This window comes from Stomoxys calcitrans, chromosome 1, assembly GCF_963082655.1.
Source record: "Stomoxys calcitrans chromosome 1, idStoCalc2.1, whole genome shotgun sequence".
Lineage (NCBI taxonomy): Eukaryota > Metazoa > Arthropoda > Insecta > Diptera > Muscidae > Stomoxys > Stomoxys calcitrans.
The window spans coordinates 229144688-229165850 of record NC_081552.1 but is presented as its reverse complement, the minus strand read 5'-3'; the positions used below and the strand labels follow the sequence as shown (position 1 = coordinate 229165850).

Below are 21163 nucleotides of genomic sequence, written 5' to 3'. Positions count from 1 at the left end.
TATTTGAGCAGTACGCTGGATTTTCTACTCTTTATCATGGTGTCCACATTAGGTTCCATGGTTTTGAGTAGAAAGGGCGTTAAGCTTATGGGTCTGTAGGACTTTGGTGTCGCAACCTAACCTAAACCGATTTTCATGATTTACGAATCTGAAGAAAGGAGTCACCCAAAATCGGTTCAGATTTTAACAAAGCTTCCATATAATGATATCGCCAGATTTCTACTTATAATTATGCAGTCGTCATCGCACGACTTTTGCCTTCCCTTATATTTTAATAAAAATTATTTTTGAATTTTTTGTGTGTTTTATTTCATGAAATTTATTTTTGGTTTTTAAAAATTTGATATAAATACATGCATGCATTATGTTTGTTTTTTTGTGTTTTTTTCCATTCCTTTGTTGTTGTTGTATACTAAATATTTAAATTGTTGTCTCTGCTGTTGTTGTTTTTGTTCTTTTCTTCTTGATTTGTGATTATTATTGTATATTGTAATTTCATAAATAATTCAGAAAAAAAACCATAATAAAAAGTATTTTGTATTGATTTTATGTATAAAGACAAACTTGACGCTTGCCGTTTTGTAAAAAAATGCCTTTAATCAATCGGTTAGAATTAAAATTTTTTAAAATTTTCAATAGCTTTGAGCACAAAAAAAAGAAAAAAAAGGTATTGAATTTTAAATTTGTTTGTTTAAAACAAAAAAAAGAAGGAAAACATTTTTTATTGTTTTTAAAAGAATGTTTTTGTTTGTTTTTAGAAAAAGAAAACAATTTTGTTTTTGTTGTTTAAGAATGTCACAAAAAGATTTTGTTTTTATTTGCATAGATTTTTTCATGTATATTTTTGTTTTTGTTGGTTTTTACTATTTTGAAAATCTCTAAAATCGTTTACGACGACAAGCATTTGGAAAAATTTGCTTCAAACTACAATTAAAGGATAATATTTTGAAATTTCTTGTGTATGTATGTGTTTCCACATTAATATATGTCTATGTATTTTCACATTCATAGAGAGAGTGAGAGAGAGCTTGCTCTAAAACGGCCTGAGGTTTCAAATGAGAATCGAACATGCTGTAGCTATAACAGCAGGCTAGAGGTGTTTCCCCACACTGGGCGGTGGGCGCTAAGTGTGAGAGGCCTATGTTAAAGAGAGAATAACAGCAGTGTCTATAATTATAGCTACGCTGTGTTAAATTCATTGCTGTCCCTGCATTTTTAAGAAGTTCTGTGGTTAATGTTGAATGTTTACTAATTAACAACGATTTGTGGGGGGTTTCTTTTAATTGGGGGGTTCCTTACTTCTTGAGAATATGGCTGTTTTTTTTTTTTATTATTTTAAAGATTAAACTAAAAGAAGAATTTTTCTGCATTTTTTTCTCAAAAATTAATTTTAATAGGCATTTATATATGTGAAAATAAACAGAATTTGTTTTCAATTTTTTTTTACTTTATTAATTGAGTCTTTCCTCCATTTGAAGAAAAGGAAACTTGGTTCAAGTTTATTTGAAGTTTTGATGTTTAGAAGAAATACACATATATTTTTGGTGGTTGTTGAGAAAAAAATTAAATTGAATATATTTAAACATATATAAAGTGGGTTTATTATATTCTTGCTAAGGACTTTCTGTTTGCAAGGAAGTTTGTTTTGTTGTTCCGCTATTCTTTGTTTTTCAAATTTCAAAATACATACATTTAAAGTACGCGTACATATATATTTATTTATGTGTTTATAAATATTAAATATTTTGTTCTTGTTGTAATTGGTAAATGTAATTTTTAAAAATGTCTTCAAGGGGGAATATACTTAAAGTTAGTCTTTGGAAATATTTTAAATTGTAATATATACTTTTTTATGTATTTGTTTTTAAATATGTATGTATGTGGTACAACATCTCAGCGCATAATCATAATAATTTGTATTAATTTCTAAATTTTGTGTGTTTTGTTTTTTTAAAAATTGAAGGAATTCTTTTACTTTCTCTCATAAAGACCCCTAGTAAACCCTACTCACCACCCAACCATCTCTTTGTAATGGATGGATGGATGTGTTGTTTTCAATGCTATCAGGGGTTAGTTGCTCTTTGTGGGGGGAGAGGTGTATGTTTTTTTTTTCTTTAATTCGTCTTATCCTTTTTTGTTGTGTATTGTTTTTACTTTTTTTATGGTAATTTTTTTTTACGACAAATATAAGTTATGTTGCAAATTTCTAATAAGTACATTTTACTTTTGCTTGTTTGGGGGAGGGGGGGATTTGTTTGTTCTCAAATAGTGTGGACTTTTAGGTTTAGAGTTTCTGTTATAAATTTCTAAAATATTTAAAGTATATATCTTTGTTTTCTTTTGGTTATGAATATTTGTTATCGGATTTTCTTTTAAGTTACTTTAAGCTTTTGAATGGTTTGAAAAATTTTTCTTTTGTTCTTGTTCTTGTAGAGTTTTAAGCAAATTCATTACATTTTGTTTTCAATTGCAAAAATATGAAAATTTTTGAAAATGTAAATATTTGTAAAATAGAGGTGTTGTTTTTTGTTTGGCAATGTTTTCTATGATGCAATACATGAATCTTGCCAAAGTATAAAAAAAATAAAAGATGGCAATCCTTGTTGTAATGTGAGGAGGAGACACACAAAAGTTCTCGAAATTGATGGTATTATACAAGTTATTTATAATAGGGAGAGTAAAGGGGGGTTGTCTGGAAATTTGTTGTTTTTGTTGTGACTTTTGTCGGTATCCATTATTTGCCATTTCCCTTACTGCAAAAGTTGACTTATTCTCTCTCTCTCTCTCTCTCTCTATTCACTTTTTAAATGAGAGTGAGAAGGAGAGAGCCTGCTCTTTTTTGCCGGCATTTGATACAAGCTCTCTATTCACCACAGCTGATTAACTATGAAATAAACACCGCAAACAATACTCAAAAATTTCTTATGCACTTATTTCTCACTCTCACTCTCCCTCTCTCATTTCTTGCACTCATCAATTTTTTCGTTTTCATTCTTGCCTTCTTTTGAATTGGGGGTTTTGTGTTGCTGTTGTTTTTGTTCTTGTTATGGCTAAAGGGGGCCGATTCATTGCATTGCAAATCACATACACACGCCTCTACATACATACACCTGCTATTTCTCCCTCCTTCTCTTCTACATCATCTTCATGCTGCTGCTGCTGCTGCCTTGCTTCTTGATGTTGTTTCTTTTTTTTTGGCCTTTTCTTTAAATGCGATTTTGATTTAATTGGGAACGTGGTGTAAATGGTGAGACCATTACACCACTAGGCCAAATAGCCTCGTTGAACAGTTCATTGAAGCGATAATCCGGTATGGAAATTTTAAATTTACAATATGACAAGGCAGCCAAATTTGCATCGTTCTTCACCAATTTGGTGCACTTGACAAGATTCTTGTTCATTTTCAATTCTTCGGCCAAGTGCTCGATGATATCGTCCTCTGTGGTGGAGGTGGCAAATTTACCCACCTGCACCCAACGGCCATAGTCGCAGACCACCTGCAAGCGATCCGAATTGCAATTGTTGCCCACCACGATGAGACTGTTGGTTTGCTTTTTCACCTCGTTGGCATTATTGGCATTGGGCGGGCCCATTTGGAAATACTGCTGATACATGCGTCCCTGTATCTGATTGACCCCATTGACAAGCTTATTCAGCTTATCCTCCATGGCCTGGAGTTTGGTGGCCATTGCCTTGGGCGATTGCTGGCGACACTCATCGCAGCTGAACAAGATCATGGGGTTCTTTTGTATGGCCTCGTACAGGGTGTCATCGATATTGGCACAGCTGCGATGATATTTCTTTTGGCAGCCACAGCTGATGCCCTCCTTGGCATTGATGGTCTTCTTGCATTTGCCACAATTGTCGGTCATTTTGGGGCGGCGGTTGTTGGCGGCCGTTGTCTTATTTGCCAACGCCTTGGGGGTGGTAGCTGCTTGGGCTGGAGTTTCAGCTGCGGCCGTTAGTGCTGCTGCTGCTACTGCTGCGGGTGTGGGTGCTGCTGTTTGAGCGTCCGAAGAGTTTTCTGCCTTTGGGGATTCCACTTTTACTGATTTACTTGCTCACAAAGGAGTCAAATGGGGGCCTCAAGAAAATTTGTCCGAAAAAATTACAACTTAACACCCAAAATATGTAACTTCTTATACAGAAGAAAAGTCGTCAGTGGCAGGAAAATTTCTAGAATTTTATCCTACTCTCTGCACTTTTCCCTGGTCACGAATGTGTGATGAAAACACCTCCTGCTGCTGGTTGCTGTTTCGAGAAGGGCACTAATAAATAGGTCTTCCAAAATGATGTCGTCGTACTTGAAATTGCACAAATTTTTCCTTCCTTTATTTTTTTTTTTTTGCTTTGCTTTTCCTGATGATTATAACGGTTATTATCTGTGTGTGGATGTTGCTGCTACTGCTGTTGCCTGGTTAACACCACACCACTGGATACATACACAAAGTGTGATGAAGTTCCTTGGTTTCTTTTTTGTTGGTTAGCTGATTTGTTGTTGGTTGATATTATTATTCAAAATGTCTAAATTTTTGGGGTGTTATAAGAAATGAGAAGTGAGGGAGAATATAATTGAAATTAGTTAAAGAAGAATTGCCGCTTCCGCCAAACTATTTGTTTATGGTCCGTACGCTCCGAATGCCGCTGTTCAACTGTGCTCTATGGGTTGCGTTGATGCCGGCTGTTACCTGCACGGAAGCGAGACGATAGCGTTGAGGACCGGTCGGTTAGTTAGTTGGTCGGTCGGTGGTTGGGTCATGCGCAAATTGTATACAAAACAACCCTTACTGCTTACAATGTTGGCGAATGTGGTGACTGGCTGAATGGATGGATATCTGGCTGGTTGGTCGTTTGCTTGGTTGATTGTCGGCCGGCGATTTTCAATTTTGCTTGATGGTAAGTGGTGAGTGTCGTTTTGGAGTCCTCATAACCATCGACTGCTCTCCTTTGGTTAGGTATGTAGTATGTATATCTTATGGGATATTTAGCTTTTGTTCAATGAATACACATTGTATGTAAGGCACAGTGTTTAAAACAACTTGAATCATTTAACTGCACATTAATCGAATAGTTACTAGCATGTGTTGTATAACGGTACATAGCACACTTATTGTTGAGGTAGACGTCACAAACATCTGTATCTGTCAAATCTCTTGCAGATAGAATTAATCAAGCGCAACGTAAAAATATCGAAAGTTGGCAACGCAATTTAGTTTCTCACAAATTTAGATATTAGATTTTGAAGCAAAATAAACTTTCATTAAGGGGAATATAACATCATTACTTATGAAAAAATTTTCATAAAAGTATTATATTATCATTGAGATTTTTGCAGTGTTTCAAAAAGTTACTGTACAAAACATGTGTTTTCACCTGTGAATAACGTACCAGCCTTTAGGGATCTAAAAATCAAAATGTCGACTTTTTAATTTTTTTAGTTATCTAAAAGTCTACTTTTCGACTATCAACAAGTTGATATTTTTACAGAAAAAAATAGACTTTGCGATTCAATTCCGATCATATTTGGATATAACTGGCAAATAGACCAATGTCCCGATTTAGGTTAGGTGAGGTTGAAAAGAGGGTGCAGATATTAATCCGCCTCATGCCACTATGGGCATACCGTGCTACTTACAAAATCCTTAATTGATTTTAATACCTCTCCCCTAAATTGGTTCTTGCCCGGTATTGTGTCTCCACCTAAGTGCTGGTATGTGTTAGACGCGAAAGCCAGGCAATGATAAAATAAATGCTCCAACGTCCCATCATCTTCCCCGCATGCCCTACACATGCTATCACTTGCCGCACCGATTTTACATAAGTGAGCTCGTAGTCTTATGTGTCCCATTATGATATCAATAGCCATACTGACATCCTTCTTGCTTCCTTTCAGTAATAGCCTCGTCTTTTCACGATCTGGATTCCCCCATAGGATTTTCGCCGTCCCACCGACCGTTTCGCTGTTCCACAATGTTGCATGCGCATACGTCGCCCACTTCCTTAACTCGGACTGCGTCGTCCCGAAAGGCTTCGGGTTAACCAAGTTTTTTGACGGCAGTTCTCTGGCCTTCACCGCCAAATCGTCTGCCCTTTCATTTCCCCTTACTCCGTTATGGCCCGGCACCTAAACGATGCGGATTTTGCCATTCTCAGAGAAGGCGTTAATCTCCTTCTTACACTGCAAGACTGTTCGTGACCTTACCGTCCTGGTTGTTATTGTCCTTAGCAATTTTATCCTTGGCAATTTTATTGTCGGTGAAGATGTTCACACTCGACATCCTCGCGTTAGCACCACACCACTACATGCATTCCGTGATCGCCCGGATCTCCGCCTGCAGGACCGTATTATGGTCAGGCAGTCTAAAACAGATCTCAGTCTCTGGGTTCTCAATGTAAACCCCCAGGCCCACTCTGTCCTCTATCTTTGAGCCATCCGTGTAACATGATCTTCCAGATGGCAATACTAGGCTTCCGTCAATCCAAAACTATGCCGATGGCAGCAGTGCCTTGCACTCGACTTCAAGGTTCATCTCAGGTATCCGATCGGAAACCTCTTCCCATCCTTCCTGGTTTCCTATCGTCGCCTCGATTATACCGCGATGGTGTGAGCAACCCCATCGCCTTAAGTCTCATAGCCGCAGTGGCTGCCTCACACTTAATCTGTTTGTCAATAGGTCGTATATCTAGAATAGTCTCCAGTGCCCTAGTGGGCGTGGTCCTCATCGCTCCGCCTATGCCAAGACAACATGTTCTCTGAACCTGTTGTATGGTCCTTATGTTGCACTTTTTCACCATAGCAGTCCACCAAACTACTGTATTGGTCTAATCACGCTACTGTAGAGCCAGTGGACTATCCTCGGATTCAGGTCCCATTTCGACCCTACGACCCGTCTACATAGTGCCCAACATCTGTGCGTCTTCTCAGTACGCTACTGAATGTGACACTTCCCATTTAGTTTCCTGTCCAAGATCACACCTAAGTATTTGAACTTGTCAGATATCGAAATCGTCTTATTGAGTAAACGTGGTGCGTTAAATTGGCCCACCTTCGTCTTCCTCGTGAACAGGCATATTTTAATCTTCTCTGGGTTAACATTGAGACCTCTGGGTCTAGCCCAGTCATATACCATATGCAAGACCCTTTCGGCTCTTCTGCATAGCTGGTTCGGATCCTTACCACTTAGAAGTATTATAACATCGTCGGGTTCGAATCCCTTCTCAGTCAGCATCCATAATGGTGGTCACCCATAGGAGTGGCGATAAAATGCCCCCCCCCTGTGGCGTGCCCTGTGCCACTTTCTCCCTTATATTGATGTCATGGGAGACACAATTTATCCACCTTTTCCTTAGCATATGGTTTATCCAGCCTCTAAAGACCGAGTCCACCCGGTACTGGTCTAAGGATTGGATCTGTGTGTGGGTTCGCACATTGTTCAAAGCCGTCTCGATGTAATGCATACCGCCAGTCTGTACGTTTTGGCATCGAAGGATTCTTCTATTTTATGCACAACCTCGTGCAGGGCAGTCTCCTTCGACCTTCCCTTGACATAGGCATGCTGTTTGTATTTGAGCAGTTCGCTGGATGTCCTACTCCTTAATCATGGTGTCCACAGTACGTTCCATGGGTTTGAGTAGAAAGGACGTAAGGCTTATGGGTCTGTAGGCCTTTGGTGGCGCATAACTTGCCTGCCGGGCTTGGGTATAAACACCACCCTTGCCTCCTGCCAGGCTTTCGGAGTATATGCAAGTCCTAGGCACGCTGTGAAAATTTTCGCCAGACGAGGCGCTAGATAATCTGCCTCTTTCTATAGTAACGCCGGAAATATTCCATTAGGTCCAGGTGACTTAAATGGTTTGAAGCTCCCGATTTAGGTTCTTGAACCTATTAAAGACGCATTTATCATCCGATTTTGCTAAAAAGGATGAGTTCTTTTAAACCCTTTAACATTCTAGCCAAATATGGTCCCGACCGGACTATATTTAGATATACCTAGTGGTCATACAGAACGATATCCTGATATAGGGTTTTAAAGCCATAACAAGCGCATTTAATACCCGATTTCGCTGAAATTTGAAACACCGAGTTATATTGAGCCTCCCGATATCCGAATCGAATATGGCTCAGAGCGGACCCTATCTATCAATTTGGGGTCCTAAGCTCATAAAAGGCGCATTAACCGCTGGGACCTGTATAATCCAAATTGTTATGACTTAACCATATTTGAATATGACTGCCCTATAGATCGGTCGTCCGATCTCCCGATATAGGGTATAAATGCCATAAAAGATCCATTTATTACCCAATTTCCATAAAAATTGGCACATTCAGTTCTATGTTAAAGGTGATCCAGATCGGACCATATTTGGATATAGCAGCCATGTAGACCGATTTTACGATATAGAGTATTGAACTCATAAGAGGAACATTTTTCATCCGATTTCGATGAAATTTGGTACAGTGAGTTTTGGTAGACCCCTTTCTATTCTTGTTAGATGTGATCCAGATCAGGTCATATTTGGATATAGCTGTCATATAGACCGATCTGCCGATATAGGGTATTGAGCCTATAAAAGGAAAATTTTTCATCCGATTTCGATGAAATTTGGAACAGTGAGCTTGGGTACCTCTCTACTCCTTTTTGTTGAATATCGTCCAGATCGGATCATATTTGGATATAGCTGCCATATGGACCGACTTGCCGATATAGGGTATTTAACCTATAAAAGGAACATTTTTCATCCGATTTCGATGAAATTTAAAACAGTGAGCTTTGGTACCCCCTTACACCTTTTTGTTGAATGTCGTCCAGATCAGGTCATATATGGATATAGCTGCCATATAGACCGACTTGCCGATATAGGGTATTTAACCTATAAAAGGAACATTTTTCATCCGATTTCGATGAAATTGGGAACAGTGAGGTTTGGTACCTCTCTACTCCTTCGATATATTGATCTGAGAGACAACAAAGTATATAAGTCTTGATATTCTAAGCCGATTTATCTAAGCCGATTACCCACCCAAACTTTCGAAGGAATAAAACTGGGCGCTTGAAATTTTGCACAAATACTTGCCATTAGTGTAGGTCGTTTGAAATTGTAAATGGGACATATCGATATAGCTGTCATATAAACCGATCTTGGATCTTGACATCATGAGCCACTAGAGGACGCAATTCTCATCAGATTTGGCTGAAATTTTGCATGGCTTGTTTTGTTATGCCCATAACTTGATATAGCTGCCATATAAACTGATCTGGGATCTTGATTTCTTGAGCCTCTAGAGGGCGCAATTACCATCCGATTTGGCAGAACATTTTTACAACGGCTTCCCCATTACCTTCAATATGCGTGTCAAATATGGTCTGAATCGGCCTATAGCCTGATCCAGCTCCCATATAAACCCATCTCCTGATTTTACTTCTTGAGCCTCCAAAGGGCGCAGTTCTTATCGAATTGGCTGAAATTTTATACAATAACTTCTACTTTGTTCTCCAACATTCAATTCAATTATAGTACGAATCGGCCCATAACTTGATATATTGGGTTGCCCAAAAAGTAATTGCGGATTTTTCATATAGTCGGCGTTGACAAATTTTTTTCACAGCTTGTGACTCTGTAATTGCATTCTTTCTTCTTTCAGTTATCAGCTGTTACTTTTAGCTTGCTTTAGAAAAAAAGTGTAAAAAAGTATATTTGATTAAAGTTCATTCTAAGTTTTATTAAAAATGCATTTATTTTCTTTTAAAAAATCCGCAATTACTTTTTGGGCAACCCATAGCTCCAATATCATAGCCATTCTTTTCCTTTATCCTTTGTTTGCCCAAAAAGAGATAGCGGGAAAAGAACTCGACAAAGAGGATATATAAGATTCTAATTTTTTGTAATTTTGTAACCTTTCTAACGATGTTTAAACATCTTCCATCGGTTTCCAAATAGATTCACAATTTCAGAAATACCGACCATACTTTGACAAAAATTTTTAAAAAAAATCGTTGTAAGACCAATAACTCATAAATCGTTAGACATATACATGAGATGAGAGATATACCGCAAGTTTTTTGAAGTGTTTTACGATCTCTATCTTGAAAAAAAAAACTCAGGCCGATCGGTCCCTAAATGACTGTTTGGCAAGCAGAACAAAATTTGTCATACTTGAGGTGATCAACTTTCAAGCTCCATGGACGAGCTTCTGGATCCACTAGGGTTCCCATACATACTTATACATGCATACATACTTATTGCAAAACACTTCAACATTGACTATGTAAAGTTTGATTTACATATCTCTATGCGATCAAAAGTTCCAGAATTATTTCCAAGTTTATACGATTTGGCAACACTGTGCGTTGGAAAGCAGAAGGAGTTTCACTTGAAATTCTTTTTTCTTAGAAGTCTTGTCTGATGTAGAGGATGTGAACATTCCTAAGTAACTTTAAGGCAATATTGTACTACCATTTAAGATAAAAGTTCCTTAATATGAAGTAAAAAATTTTTCACCAAAGAATTTTTTACTTAAAAAAAATTTGGAAAATTGTTCACTTGAGATGAACCTTGTAGCAATGCCTCGCACTCGACTTCAAGGTTCATCTCAGGTATCCGATCGGAAACCTCGGATACCTGAGATGAACCTTGAAGTCGAGTGCGAGGCACTGCTACAAGGTTCATTTCAGGTGAACAATCAGGTGAGGCACTGCTGCCATCGGCACAGTCTTGGATTGACGGAACCCTTGTTACACGGATGGATAAAAGCTAGAGGACAGAGTGGGCCTGGAGGTTACATTGAGAATCCAGGGACTGAGATCTGTTTTAGACTGCCTGACCATAATACGGTCCTGCAGGCGGAGATCCGGGCGATCACGAAATGCGTGAAGTGATGTGGTGCTAACGCGAGGACGTCGAGTGTGAACATCTTTACGGATAGTAATATTGCCATAAGGGCAATAACAACCAGGACGGTAAGGTCACGAAGAGTCTTGCAGTGTAAGAAGGAGATTAACGCCTTCTCTGAAGATGGCAAAATCCGCATCGTTTGGTTGCCGGGTCATAACTGAGAAAGGGGAAATGAAAGGGCAGGCGATTTGGCGGTGAAGGCCAGAGGACTGCCTTCAATAAATTTGGTTAACTCGAAGCCTTTCGGGTCGACGCAGTCCGAGTTATGGTAGTGGGCGACGAATGCGCATGCAACATTGTGGAACAGCGAAACGGTCGGTAGGAGGGCGAAAACCTGTGGGGGGGTTCCAGATCGTGAGAAGACGAGTACAGTATAGCTATTGGTATCATAACGGGACACTAACGGGACTACGAGCTCACTTATGTAAAATCGGCGTGGCAAGTGATAGCATGTTGAGGGCATGCGGGGGAAGATGATGAGACGTTGGAGCGTTTCCTTTGTCATTGCCCGGCTTTCCCGTCTAACAGATACCGGCACTTAGGTGGAGACACAATACCAGACTTGAACCAATTTAGGGGAGTAGTATTGAAAACAATTAAGGATTTTATAAGTAGCACGGAATTTCTAACTTAAAATTTTCTTTTTAGAGGTTACTTTATAGTTTTTAGAGCGCACAACAAGCCGATTACTGGCTTAGGTGTGTGTCCATAGTGGCATGGGGCGAATCAATACCTGCACCCGCTTTTCAACCTAACCTGTTCACCTTTGGAATAAGTTCAAGTTAAGACAAAAATGTTTAGGTTTAGAGATAATTTCATTTAAATCTTGCCTCTAGAGAAGATCCGTATAATACAGGTTCTCATAAAATCAAATTGGAAGACTGCAATTTGGAAGAATGTAAAAAGTTATCAGCCTTCTAGAATTTGTAGCAAATTTGCAGCCACCTCTAGGGCTCAAGAAGCCCAATTATATGAGTGCTTTTTCTAAACATAGTCAACAATACCTTGTTGGCACTGTCATAGGTTGGTCAACGAAAAATTGCGCAATTTTTAGACGACCAACCTATTTGTCTTTATATGTAGAGAGCTTTATTCGATTCAGGGACTCCATTTGATTTCTGCTCTTACTCCCTACAAATCAGATTCAGTAAGTCTTTGTTTTGTTTTCTTTACATTTTTCCATTGTGTGTTGTCACAGTGCTTGCTCAAGACTTATAGGGGTTGAATTTCATCTGTTTTTTTGCGCTATGGTGTAGTAAATTTTACGAACAAACGAACCCCCATATGACATGATACGATGGACGACTTGTTTTCATCCACTTGGCTCATGCATAAATTCTTTCAACATTTTTTTTTCATATGTTTTTGCCTTTGGCAAATTTTTCTCTTTGCTCGCTTTCGCTTATGTATGGGTGAGTGAGGGTTTTTCACTTGGATTTACTTTTGTTTGCGTTATTCACCTACAAGCTCGCTCAGTGTTTCGTTTACTGTTAGTTGGCACGTAGAGGGTTAAATTTTCACCAAAACTTTGTCCCTTGGGCTGCCTTTACCACGCGATGTGTGTAGCTGGCTAGCTTTTCTTTCATCACCCAAAAAGGGGGTGGTGGCGGCAAGGCTGATGATGGTGGTTGTTTGTTGGTGCATTTTTTTCGGCATGCTCAGCTGTCGGCTATTCAAAGGTGGCTATGGCTGTGACTATCATTTTGAATGATAACATTCAACTACACTCTTTAACAGTAGACAGTGCATAGTAGCGGGTAGTGTGCAATTGTATATTGCTGCCACATTATGAGTGTGTGTGCATGTGTCTCTATTTACTTGTATGTATTCGGATTAAATCTTTCACCACTTACAACCCCCTTCAATGGAAATGGTTATATTTTTGTTCTCACACAACAGAGATTGAAATGTATAACAGATACCAGACTGATAAAAATTATGAAATGTTGTTTTATTAAATGGTTGAGTCCATCCATTATGGTCTTTTTTGACGAATAACATTTTGAAGGGAACAAATCCACTATGGACTGACAGACATCCTTAAGAAAGCTTTCAGACCTATAATGCTATTCAGCTGATAACTGACAGAAGAAAGAATGAAATTACAGAGTCACAAGCTGTGAAAAAATTTGTCAACGCCGACTATGTGAAAAATCCGCAATTACTTTTTGGGCAACCCAATATATGGTGTTGTGGTCTGGTGGACGGCGCTTCAAAAATCCACCTATTGCTCAATATTTAACCGAATCCAAAGGATGAGTAGTTTGTGCATCACAGCCGCACTGAGGACGACACCATCTTATACAACTAATGCCTCTGGACATTGTGGCTACCCAAATTGCAGCAACCACTGCCATGAGGTTAAGGTAGCTTTCTCATTGCTAATGTGGCGACTACGGACACTGTGTTATCCTTGATATAATATCCGATGTTCCAGGCATCGGAACATCCTACCTGAGCCGCTTTTTGATAAAAAGTACTGTACCACCATTGCTGATAGAACCAATTGGAGCCCACCGTAGAGCAGAGATCAGCATGTCCGCCTATGATGCTGAATGCCTGGGTTCGAATCCTGGCGAGACCACCACAAAAAAATTGTCAGCGGTGGTTTGCTTCTCCTAATGCTGGCAACATTTATGAGGTACTACGCCATGTAAAACTTCTCTCCAAAGAGGAGAGACACGCCGTTCGGACTCGGCTATAAAAAGAAGGCCCCTTATCATTGGCTTAAACTTGAATAAGACTGTACTCATTGATATGTGAGAAGTTTGCCCCTGTATTCCACTAAGGAACTGTATTCCGTGAGGTTAAGGCAGCTTTCTCATTGGTGATGTGGCGACTACGGACACTGTGTTATCCTTGATATAATATCTGATGTTCCAGGCATCGGAACACCCTACCTGAGCCGCTTTTTGATAAAAAGTACTGTACCACCATTGCTGATAGAACCAATTGGAGCCCACCGTAGCGCAGAGATCAGCGTGTCCGCCTATGACGCTGAATGCCTGGGTTCGAATCCTGGCGAGACCATTACAAAAAAAATTGTCAGCGGTGGTTTTCCCCTACTATTGCTGGCAACATTTGTGAGGTACTAAGCCATGTAAAACTTCTCTCCAAAGAGGTGTCGCACTGCGACACGCCGTTCGAACTCGGCTATAAAAAGGAGGCCCCTTACCATTGATCTTAAATCGGACTGCACTCATTGATATGTGAGAAGTTCGACCCTGTTCATTAGTGGAATGTTCATGGGCAAAATTTGCATTTTTTTACCAATTGGAACTACGATATCCCTGGTAACAGAAGTTACATAGACTTCTATATGGGTGGTTGCGAACGAACAGGTGGGCTTTGGGGTGTATTCTAAAGATCTAGAACTGATCATATCGAAAAGGTTACCCGACCACTGCAGTGTGTATCAAGCAGAGATCCTTGCAATTGAGGAAGTGGTGGAATGGCTAAGATATAATGCCATTACGACGATTGGCATAAATATCTTCTCAGAAAGCCAGGCAGCCATTAAATTCCTGGAGAATGTATTTCTGAACACATAAACCGCCCTCGACTGTCGCAGATCTCTCAACGAGATGGCTGAACAGTTCAAAATTCAACTGTTCTGAGTTCCGGGCCACAGAGATATCCCAGGGAACTGTAAAGCAGACGAGCTTTCGAGTCTAGGAACTACCCTACCCATTCCAGGGATACTGGAATCTGTGGGTATGCCTCTAGCGACATGTAAGCTAAGTTTATAGGACCAGGCCCGAAGGACAACGAACGAATAGATGGTCACAAAGAGGGGGCTGTGAGCATTCCAAAACTATATGGCCTAATCCAGACTTGAAGAGGTCCACTGCTTTGCTGTCATTGGCTAGAACAGGCATCTCAGTCATTATGTCCGTCATGATAGGTCACTGTCTAATCGGAAAACATGCTGGCAGACTGAAGGTTGCCAGCAACGACCTTTGTAGAAGCTGTGAGCACATCGAAGAAGAAGAGACTATAGAACAGCTACTGTGTGTGTGTCCCGCACTAACAGTTAGAAGGAGTTCCACTTCAGATTCTCATTTCTTTGAGAACCTGTCAGTTTGAGCGGATGTGAACATTCGCAATTTATTGGGCCTTTTAAAGCGATCTGGATGGTTTAAAGGTAGGAACTGGAAGGCATCTTCCGTCTTCTGTTCCTGTGGTATCACAATGGACGAAAACGTCTAAGTGAGTCTCAAGCTGCCTTCACTGCCACTTAAATCTAGCCTAACCTACGGATGAGGTAGTCAGCCATATAACATTTTTCAACGAAAAGTCAAGTCGCTCGAATCGGCTATAAGGAGGAGATCCCTTAAAAGGAGGAACACTTGGAGCAATTTAAAATAGGTAGTGGCTTATGCAAGCTGTGGTCTACTGTTAAGTGACTTTCGAACCCCAGTAAAAGGGATGGTAGGACCTCAGTTAATTTTGACTATGGAACTTTGCTGACCCTAAGAGATGCCCCAGGTTGTTCAACATTCAATTTATTGAGTATCTCGAGAGTGACAAGACTAGGAGGAAAGCCATGCGTTGTATCCGTGGTCACCGAGCCGATGGACTTACCCAATAAACCAAACGTTCAGAATTCGGTTAGAAGTCGGTACGTCGGTACAGTCGGAAAATTCGAATCGGAAGTCTGCCCGAATTCATAACATAAATCAGTAAGGAAAGGCAAAAGTCGGGCGGTACCGACTTTATAATACCCTACACCTACCCTATAAATACAAAGTGGAAGCTATATCTAATTCTGAATCAATTTTGATGGACCTTGGCGGATGTTTTCATATGGGTTATTAAAATCCCCGTATCAAACTTCGAGCAAAGAAAATATGTTCAAAATGTAATAACTACGGTTGAAAATGGACAACAAATCGCCTAAAATGTGACGAACATATATATGGGAGCTACATCGAAATCTAAATTGATTTTGACCAAACTTCTTACATATTGTGGTAGTCATCGTTGTGCACAATTTTGCCAGGATTGGTCAATAAATGCGCTTGCAGTGGCTTTAGAAGTGAAAATCGGGCGATATATATATGTGAGAGCTATATCTAAATCTGAACCAATTTCTATGAAATTCACCAGTACTACTAAGAGTCATAAGAAAATCCTTCCTGCCAAATTTCGAGAGAATCGGTTAACAAATGAGCACTTTATTGCAATATTTCTCAAAATCAGACGACCATATATATGGGAGCTATATTAAAATCTGAACCGACTTCGACAGAACTTTACAGAAATTGTGAAAATCGTCGTGGAAAGCATTGTACAAAATTTTGGGAAGATTGGTCAATAAATGCGCTTGCAGTGGCTCTAGGAGTGAAAATCGGGCGATATATATATGTGAGAGCTATATCTAAATCTGAACCGACTTCTATGAAATTCAATAGGAATATCGAGAGTCAAGAGAAAATCCTTCCTACAAAATTTCAAGAGAATCGGTTAACAAATGACCATTTTATTGCATTATTACTGTAAATCGGACGAACATATATATGGGAGCTATATCCAAATCTGAACCGATTTTTTCCAATTTCAATAGGCTTCGTCTATAGGCCAAAAAATATGCCCGTACCAAATTTGAAGACGATTGGATGTAAATTGCGACCTGTAGTTTGTACACAATGGACAGACGGACAGACAGACAACCAGACAGACAGACAGACAGACATAGCTAAATCGAATCAGAAAGTGATTCTAAGTCGATTGGTATACTTATCAATGGGTCTATCTCTCTTTCTTTTGGGTGTTACAAACAAATGCGCTAAGTTTTAATACCCTGTACCATAGTAGTGGCGTAGGGTATAAATATATGGAGTGGTTGACACAACTTCGGAACGAAATGTCAGAGGAAAATCTGATATTTCTGTCTATGTTTCTGACTGAATGCTCCCAGAATTCTGAACCAAAATTATAGGAAATTCGGAAGGGAATTTAGAGTAGTCTTTAAGACATCGGCCGAATTCTGATTTTGAGTCTTAATGAATACGGATGTGTTTTCCGACTTGTCTCACCGAATTCTGGAATAAATTTTGTTTAGAATTCGGATGTACATTCCGAATTGTCCAATCGAACTCTGAAAGAATTCTTACAAGGGGTGAGTTTTTAAGAGCTATAGAAAAGTTAAAAAAAAAACAAGTAAGAGCGTGCTAAGTTCGGCCGGGTCTAATCTTATATACCCTCCACCATGGATCGCATTTGTCGAGTTCTACGCGCGGTATCTTTTTTTTAGGCAAACAAAGAATATTGAATAAGAACTGTTATGCTATTGGAGCTGTATCAAGTTATAATGCGAATCGGACCATAAATGAATGCTGAACATTGTAGAAGTCATTGTGTAATATTTCAGTTCATTCGGATAAGAATTGCACCTTGTAGGGGCTCAAGAAGCAAACTCGGGAGATCGGTTTATATGGGAGCTGTATCAAGCTATTGATCGATTCAGACCATATCAGACACGTATGTTGAAGGTCATGCGAGAAGCTGTTGTACAAAATTTCTTCCAAATCGGATGAGAATTGCGACCTCTAGAGGCTCAAGAAGTCAAGATCCCAGATCGGTTTATATGGCAGTTATATCAGGTTATGTAACGATACGTAGCACAGTTATTGGAAGTCATATCAAAACACCTGATACAAAATTTCAGCCAAATCGGATGAAAAATGCGGGCTTTATTGGCTCAAGAAGTCAAGATCCAAGATCGGTTTATATGACAGCTATATCATATTATGAACCGATTTGAACCATACATAACACATTTGTTGGAAGTGATACCAAAACACTACGTGTAAAATTTCAGTCAAATCGGACGAGAATTGCGCCCTCTGGAGGCTCGAGAAGTCAGGACCCAAAATCGGTTTATATGGCAGCTATATCAAAACATGAACCGATTTGGTCCATTTACAATCCCAACCGACCTACACTAATATTAGGTATTTGTGCAAAATTTCAAGCGGCTAGCTTTACTCCTTCGAAAGTTAGCGTGCTTTCGACAGACAGACGGGCAGACAGATGGACATGGCTAGATCGACTTAAAATGACATGACGATCAAGAATATATATACTTTATGGGGTCTCAGACGCCTATTTCGAGGTGTTACAAACAGAATGACGAAATTAGTATACCCCCATCCTATGGTGGAGGGTATAAAAACATAAAATTCAGAAAAAAGCATGAAGACTTTATTTGAATCGATAGTACGGTCCATATAATGTTTGAAGATTATTTCATGCAAATGTTGACCGTGACTCCGCCTCAAATGGTCCATCCGCTTAGTCCAATTTTGGCATACTCTTTTCGTCTTTTCCGCCCTTATCTCACGAATAAATGCCGCAATAAATTTTCTCAAATTTGGATACCTGATTCGTATTTTAATCGCAAATACCTTTCATTTGAGTCCCATACTGTCTTAATTGGTCAACATGTCCGTTTTGAGGTGTTGGGGTGGGGCATTCCCCCATGTTGTTTGGTCCTTAACTTTTACTTAAAGTTTTTGTTTTTTTTTCCTAAATTGGTTCGACTTAAGTCCAGGAATCTTTTATTCACAAACCATTCTTCCACACACCTATGGCCCCTGGCTAAAAACCAGTGTCCAGTGAAATTTTGAAAAAATACTTTCTATTATTGTAGGACGGTTAGGAGTTAAAATGGGCTCTATTGATCCATATTTTGATACAGCTGCCATAAAAATCGGTCTCGGATCTGTCTTCTTGAGCCTCTAGCTAGCACAAATCTTATCCGATTTGGCTAAAATTTCGCATGAGGAGTTTCGTTCTGCCTTCTAAAAAATGAGCTAAGTATGGTCCGATCTTCATATTTTACTTCTTGAGCCACTGGAGGGCGCAACTACCACCGAAGTTTACTGAAATTTTGCACGAAAGTTTTGCTATGAATTTCCATCAGCCGTGCCTAGTATGGTCCAAATTGGTCTATAACCTGATATAGCTCCCTGGCCGAGATGGGATAACTATGAGCACTAAGCAGGATGGATCTTTGAGCTCGGACTGTGTGGTGTTCTTTTGTTATTACGGGAAGCTTCCCACTATCACAGGTTACGGATAGTGGAAAGCTTAATTTTTATGCGGAGTAGCTGCAAATGAGGCCGCGGACAGTCTGTGATGTCGAGAGAAGAGTCTTAATGAGAGGTCAGGTGGCACTGGCTCTTATTTATATGCTGAGTGCCAATGATACTCGATATGACAAGGCGAGTTATTGCCGCCTTCAAATAACCAATGGCCAACATCAGCGTCTGTTCCCAGGTAAGGGGCGGCTGGAGATGAGAGTCATATCAACATCGATCCCACAAAACCCCATGCGGTTACGGCGCTGGGCCAGTAACTCGCCCCCGAAAAATTATAATAATTACTCTGAGAAACAAAGGAATAGTAAGAATGGAGGCCCCTAACGTTGACCACCCACGCAAATGACAAAAGCACCATGATTTGCTGATCTGAACCTTCTCTCTTTATAGAGAAGGTGCAGTATATGCACTGGTGGATATATTGGAGAGGTGCAAGGAAGATATTAACGCCTTACAGGAAGTGCGATGGACGGGGAATGGTGTCACAACAACACCAAATGGTGACGAACTATAGTCCCAGCACGGGATAGCTGTGAGCACCACACAGTCTGGAATATAGAGGTCCGATCTGTGTGGTGTTCATAGCTGTCACGAGAAGCTTAGCTGCAAGCTACCAGGCGCGTCCACAGGTTGCGGATAGTGGAGTAGCTGCAACGGCAGTCGGGGACAATCGGCGGTATCAAGCGGAGAGTCTCAGTGAAAGGTCGGATGGCACCGGTTCTGGCATAAATACTGAGTGCCTATGATGCTCGATATGACAAGGGGAGTTATTGGCGCCTTTAAATAACCAATGGCCAACCTGTTCTCGCGGCGATCGGTCCTTTGGACCGGAACGAGCTTGCTCACCTACAGGAGCTTGACGAGGATCGCCACCTCCACATGCGGCTACAACAACAACAAACTATGTTATAGTTGCCATATAGAGGCATGAATTTGGCTGCGAGTTTGTGGTAAGTCGGAGACTGAAGCACCTTGTCTTCAGCTTTACTCTGGTGGATGAGAGGCTAGCCAGTCGGAGACTTAAGCATCTTTTCTCCAGCTTTACTTCGGTGGATAAGAAGCAGAACAACCCTGCAATCAGTAGCAACGCGCCAGATGAAGAAGAGGTATCGGGAGAAAAGAAGAGAGGAGAAATGTTTATTCCGCAGAAAGAAAAAGGAAATGGAAAGACGTGAGTGTGAGCGAATTGAGATGTACAGGTGTCAGAATGGATTCACGAAATTCTACCAAAGAATTAAACATCCAACCGATGGCTTTGGTGTAGGCATATTCTCCTGCAGAGACAAAGAAGGAAATCTGGTAACTGACACAGATGGCATGCTGAGGATATAGAAAGAACATTTTAACCAGCTGCAGTTGGCCGACGATGGTAGCGAAGAGGAAACCGCACAACTAATCCCTGATTATGGTATAGAATGTTTACCTCCTAGTCAGATGGAGGTCCAAGTAGCAATGACCCGACTGAAGAACAACAATGGAGCAGGGGCTGATGGGTTGCTCGCTGAACTTTTTACCCAGCTGCAGATGGTCGACGATGGCAGCGAAGAGGAAACCGCAAAACTAATCCCTGTTGTTGGTATGGAATGTTTACCTTCTAGTCAGAATGAGGTCCAAGTAGCAGTGACACGACTGAAGAACAACAAGGGAGCAGGAGCCGACGAAATGTGCCAACTACAGAGGAATAAGTCTCCTCCCCATCGTATACAAGATACTCTCCATCGTACTGTATGAAAAATTAAAACCTCAAGTCAATGAGATAATTGGGCCATATCTATGGGGCTTTAGATCTGTTAAATCCACCCTGGACCAGATATTCACACTGCGCCAAATCCTGTAAAAGACCTGAGAAGGACAAATCAACACCTACCATCACTTTGTTCACTACAAAGCCACTTTCGATACCCCTAAACGTTCAAAGGTATTCCCAGCCATGTCTGAGTTTGGTATCCCTTTGGTATATCATTAATAAGACTCTACAGGATGACACTTGCAGATACACGCTCCTCAGTAAGAATAGAAAAGAATCTCTCGGAACCATTTAATACCAAACGAGATTTCAGACAAGGAGAGAGCTTATCGCGTGATCTCTTTAACATCCTGCTGGAGAAGATTATACGAGATGCTGATGTGAATAGATATGGCATACTACCCACAAGAAAACAAAC

At 40.2% G+C, this 21163-nt stretch overlaps 2 protein-coding genes and 1 long non-coding RNA gene across 3 annotated transcripts in view; 1 reads left to right on the top strand and 2 right to left on the bottom strand.

Moving 5' to 3' along the window:
* Positions 1 to 21163, top strand: part of LOC131995006 (uncharacterized) — a 58890-nt gene that overhangs the window by 8570 nt on the left and 29157 nt on the right. The window lies entirely within an intron of this gene.
* Positions 1 to 21163, bottom strand: part of LOC106092440 (vitamin K-dependent gamma-carboxylase) — a 36912-nt gene that overhangs the window by 9126 nt on the left and 6623 nt on the right. The gene's annotated exons all lie outside the window — the stretch shown is intronic.
* Positions 494 to 4951, bottom strand: LOC106092442 (uncharacterized). The gene has a single exon (XM_013259312.2). The coding sequence runs from the start codon at positions 3870 to 3872 to the stop codon at positions 3207 to 3209; it is 666 nt and encodes a 221-aa protein (XP_013114766.1). The 5' UTR covers positions 3873 to 4951; the 3' UTR covers positions 494 to 3206.

What these genes read in the sequence shown, in the direction of transcription:
- LOC106092442 (XM_013259312.2), bottom strand. Translation starts at nt 3,872, where the DNA reads ATGACCGACAATTGTGGCAAATGCAAGAAGACCATCAATGCCAAGGAG.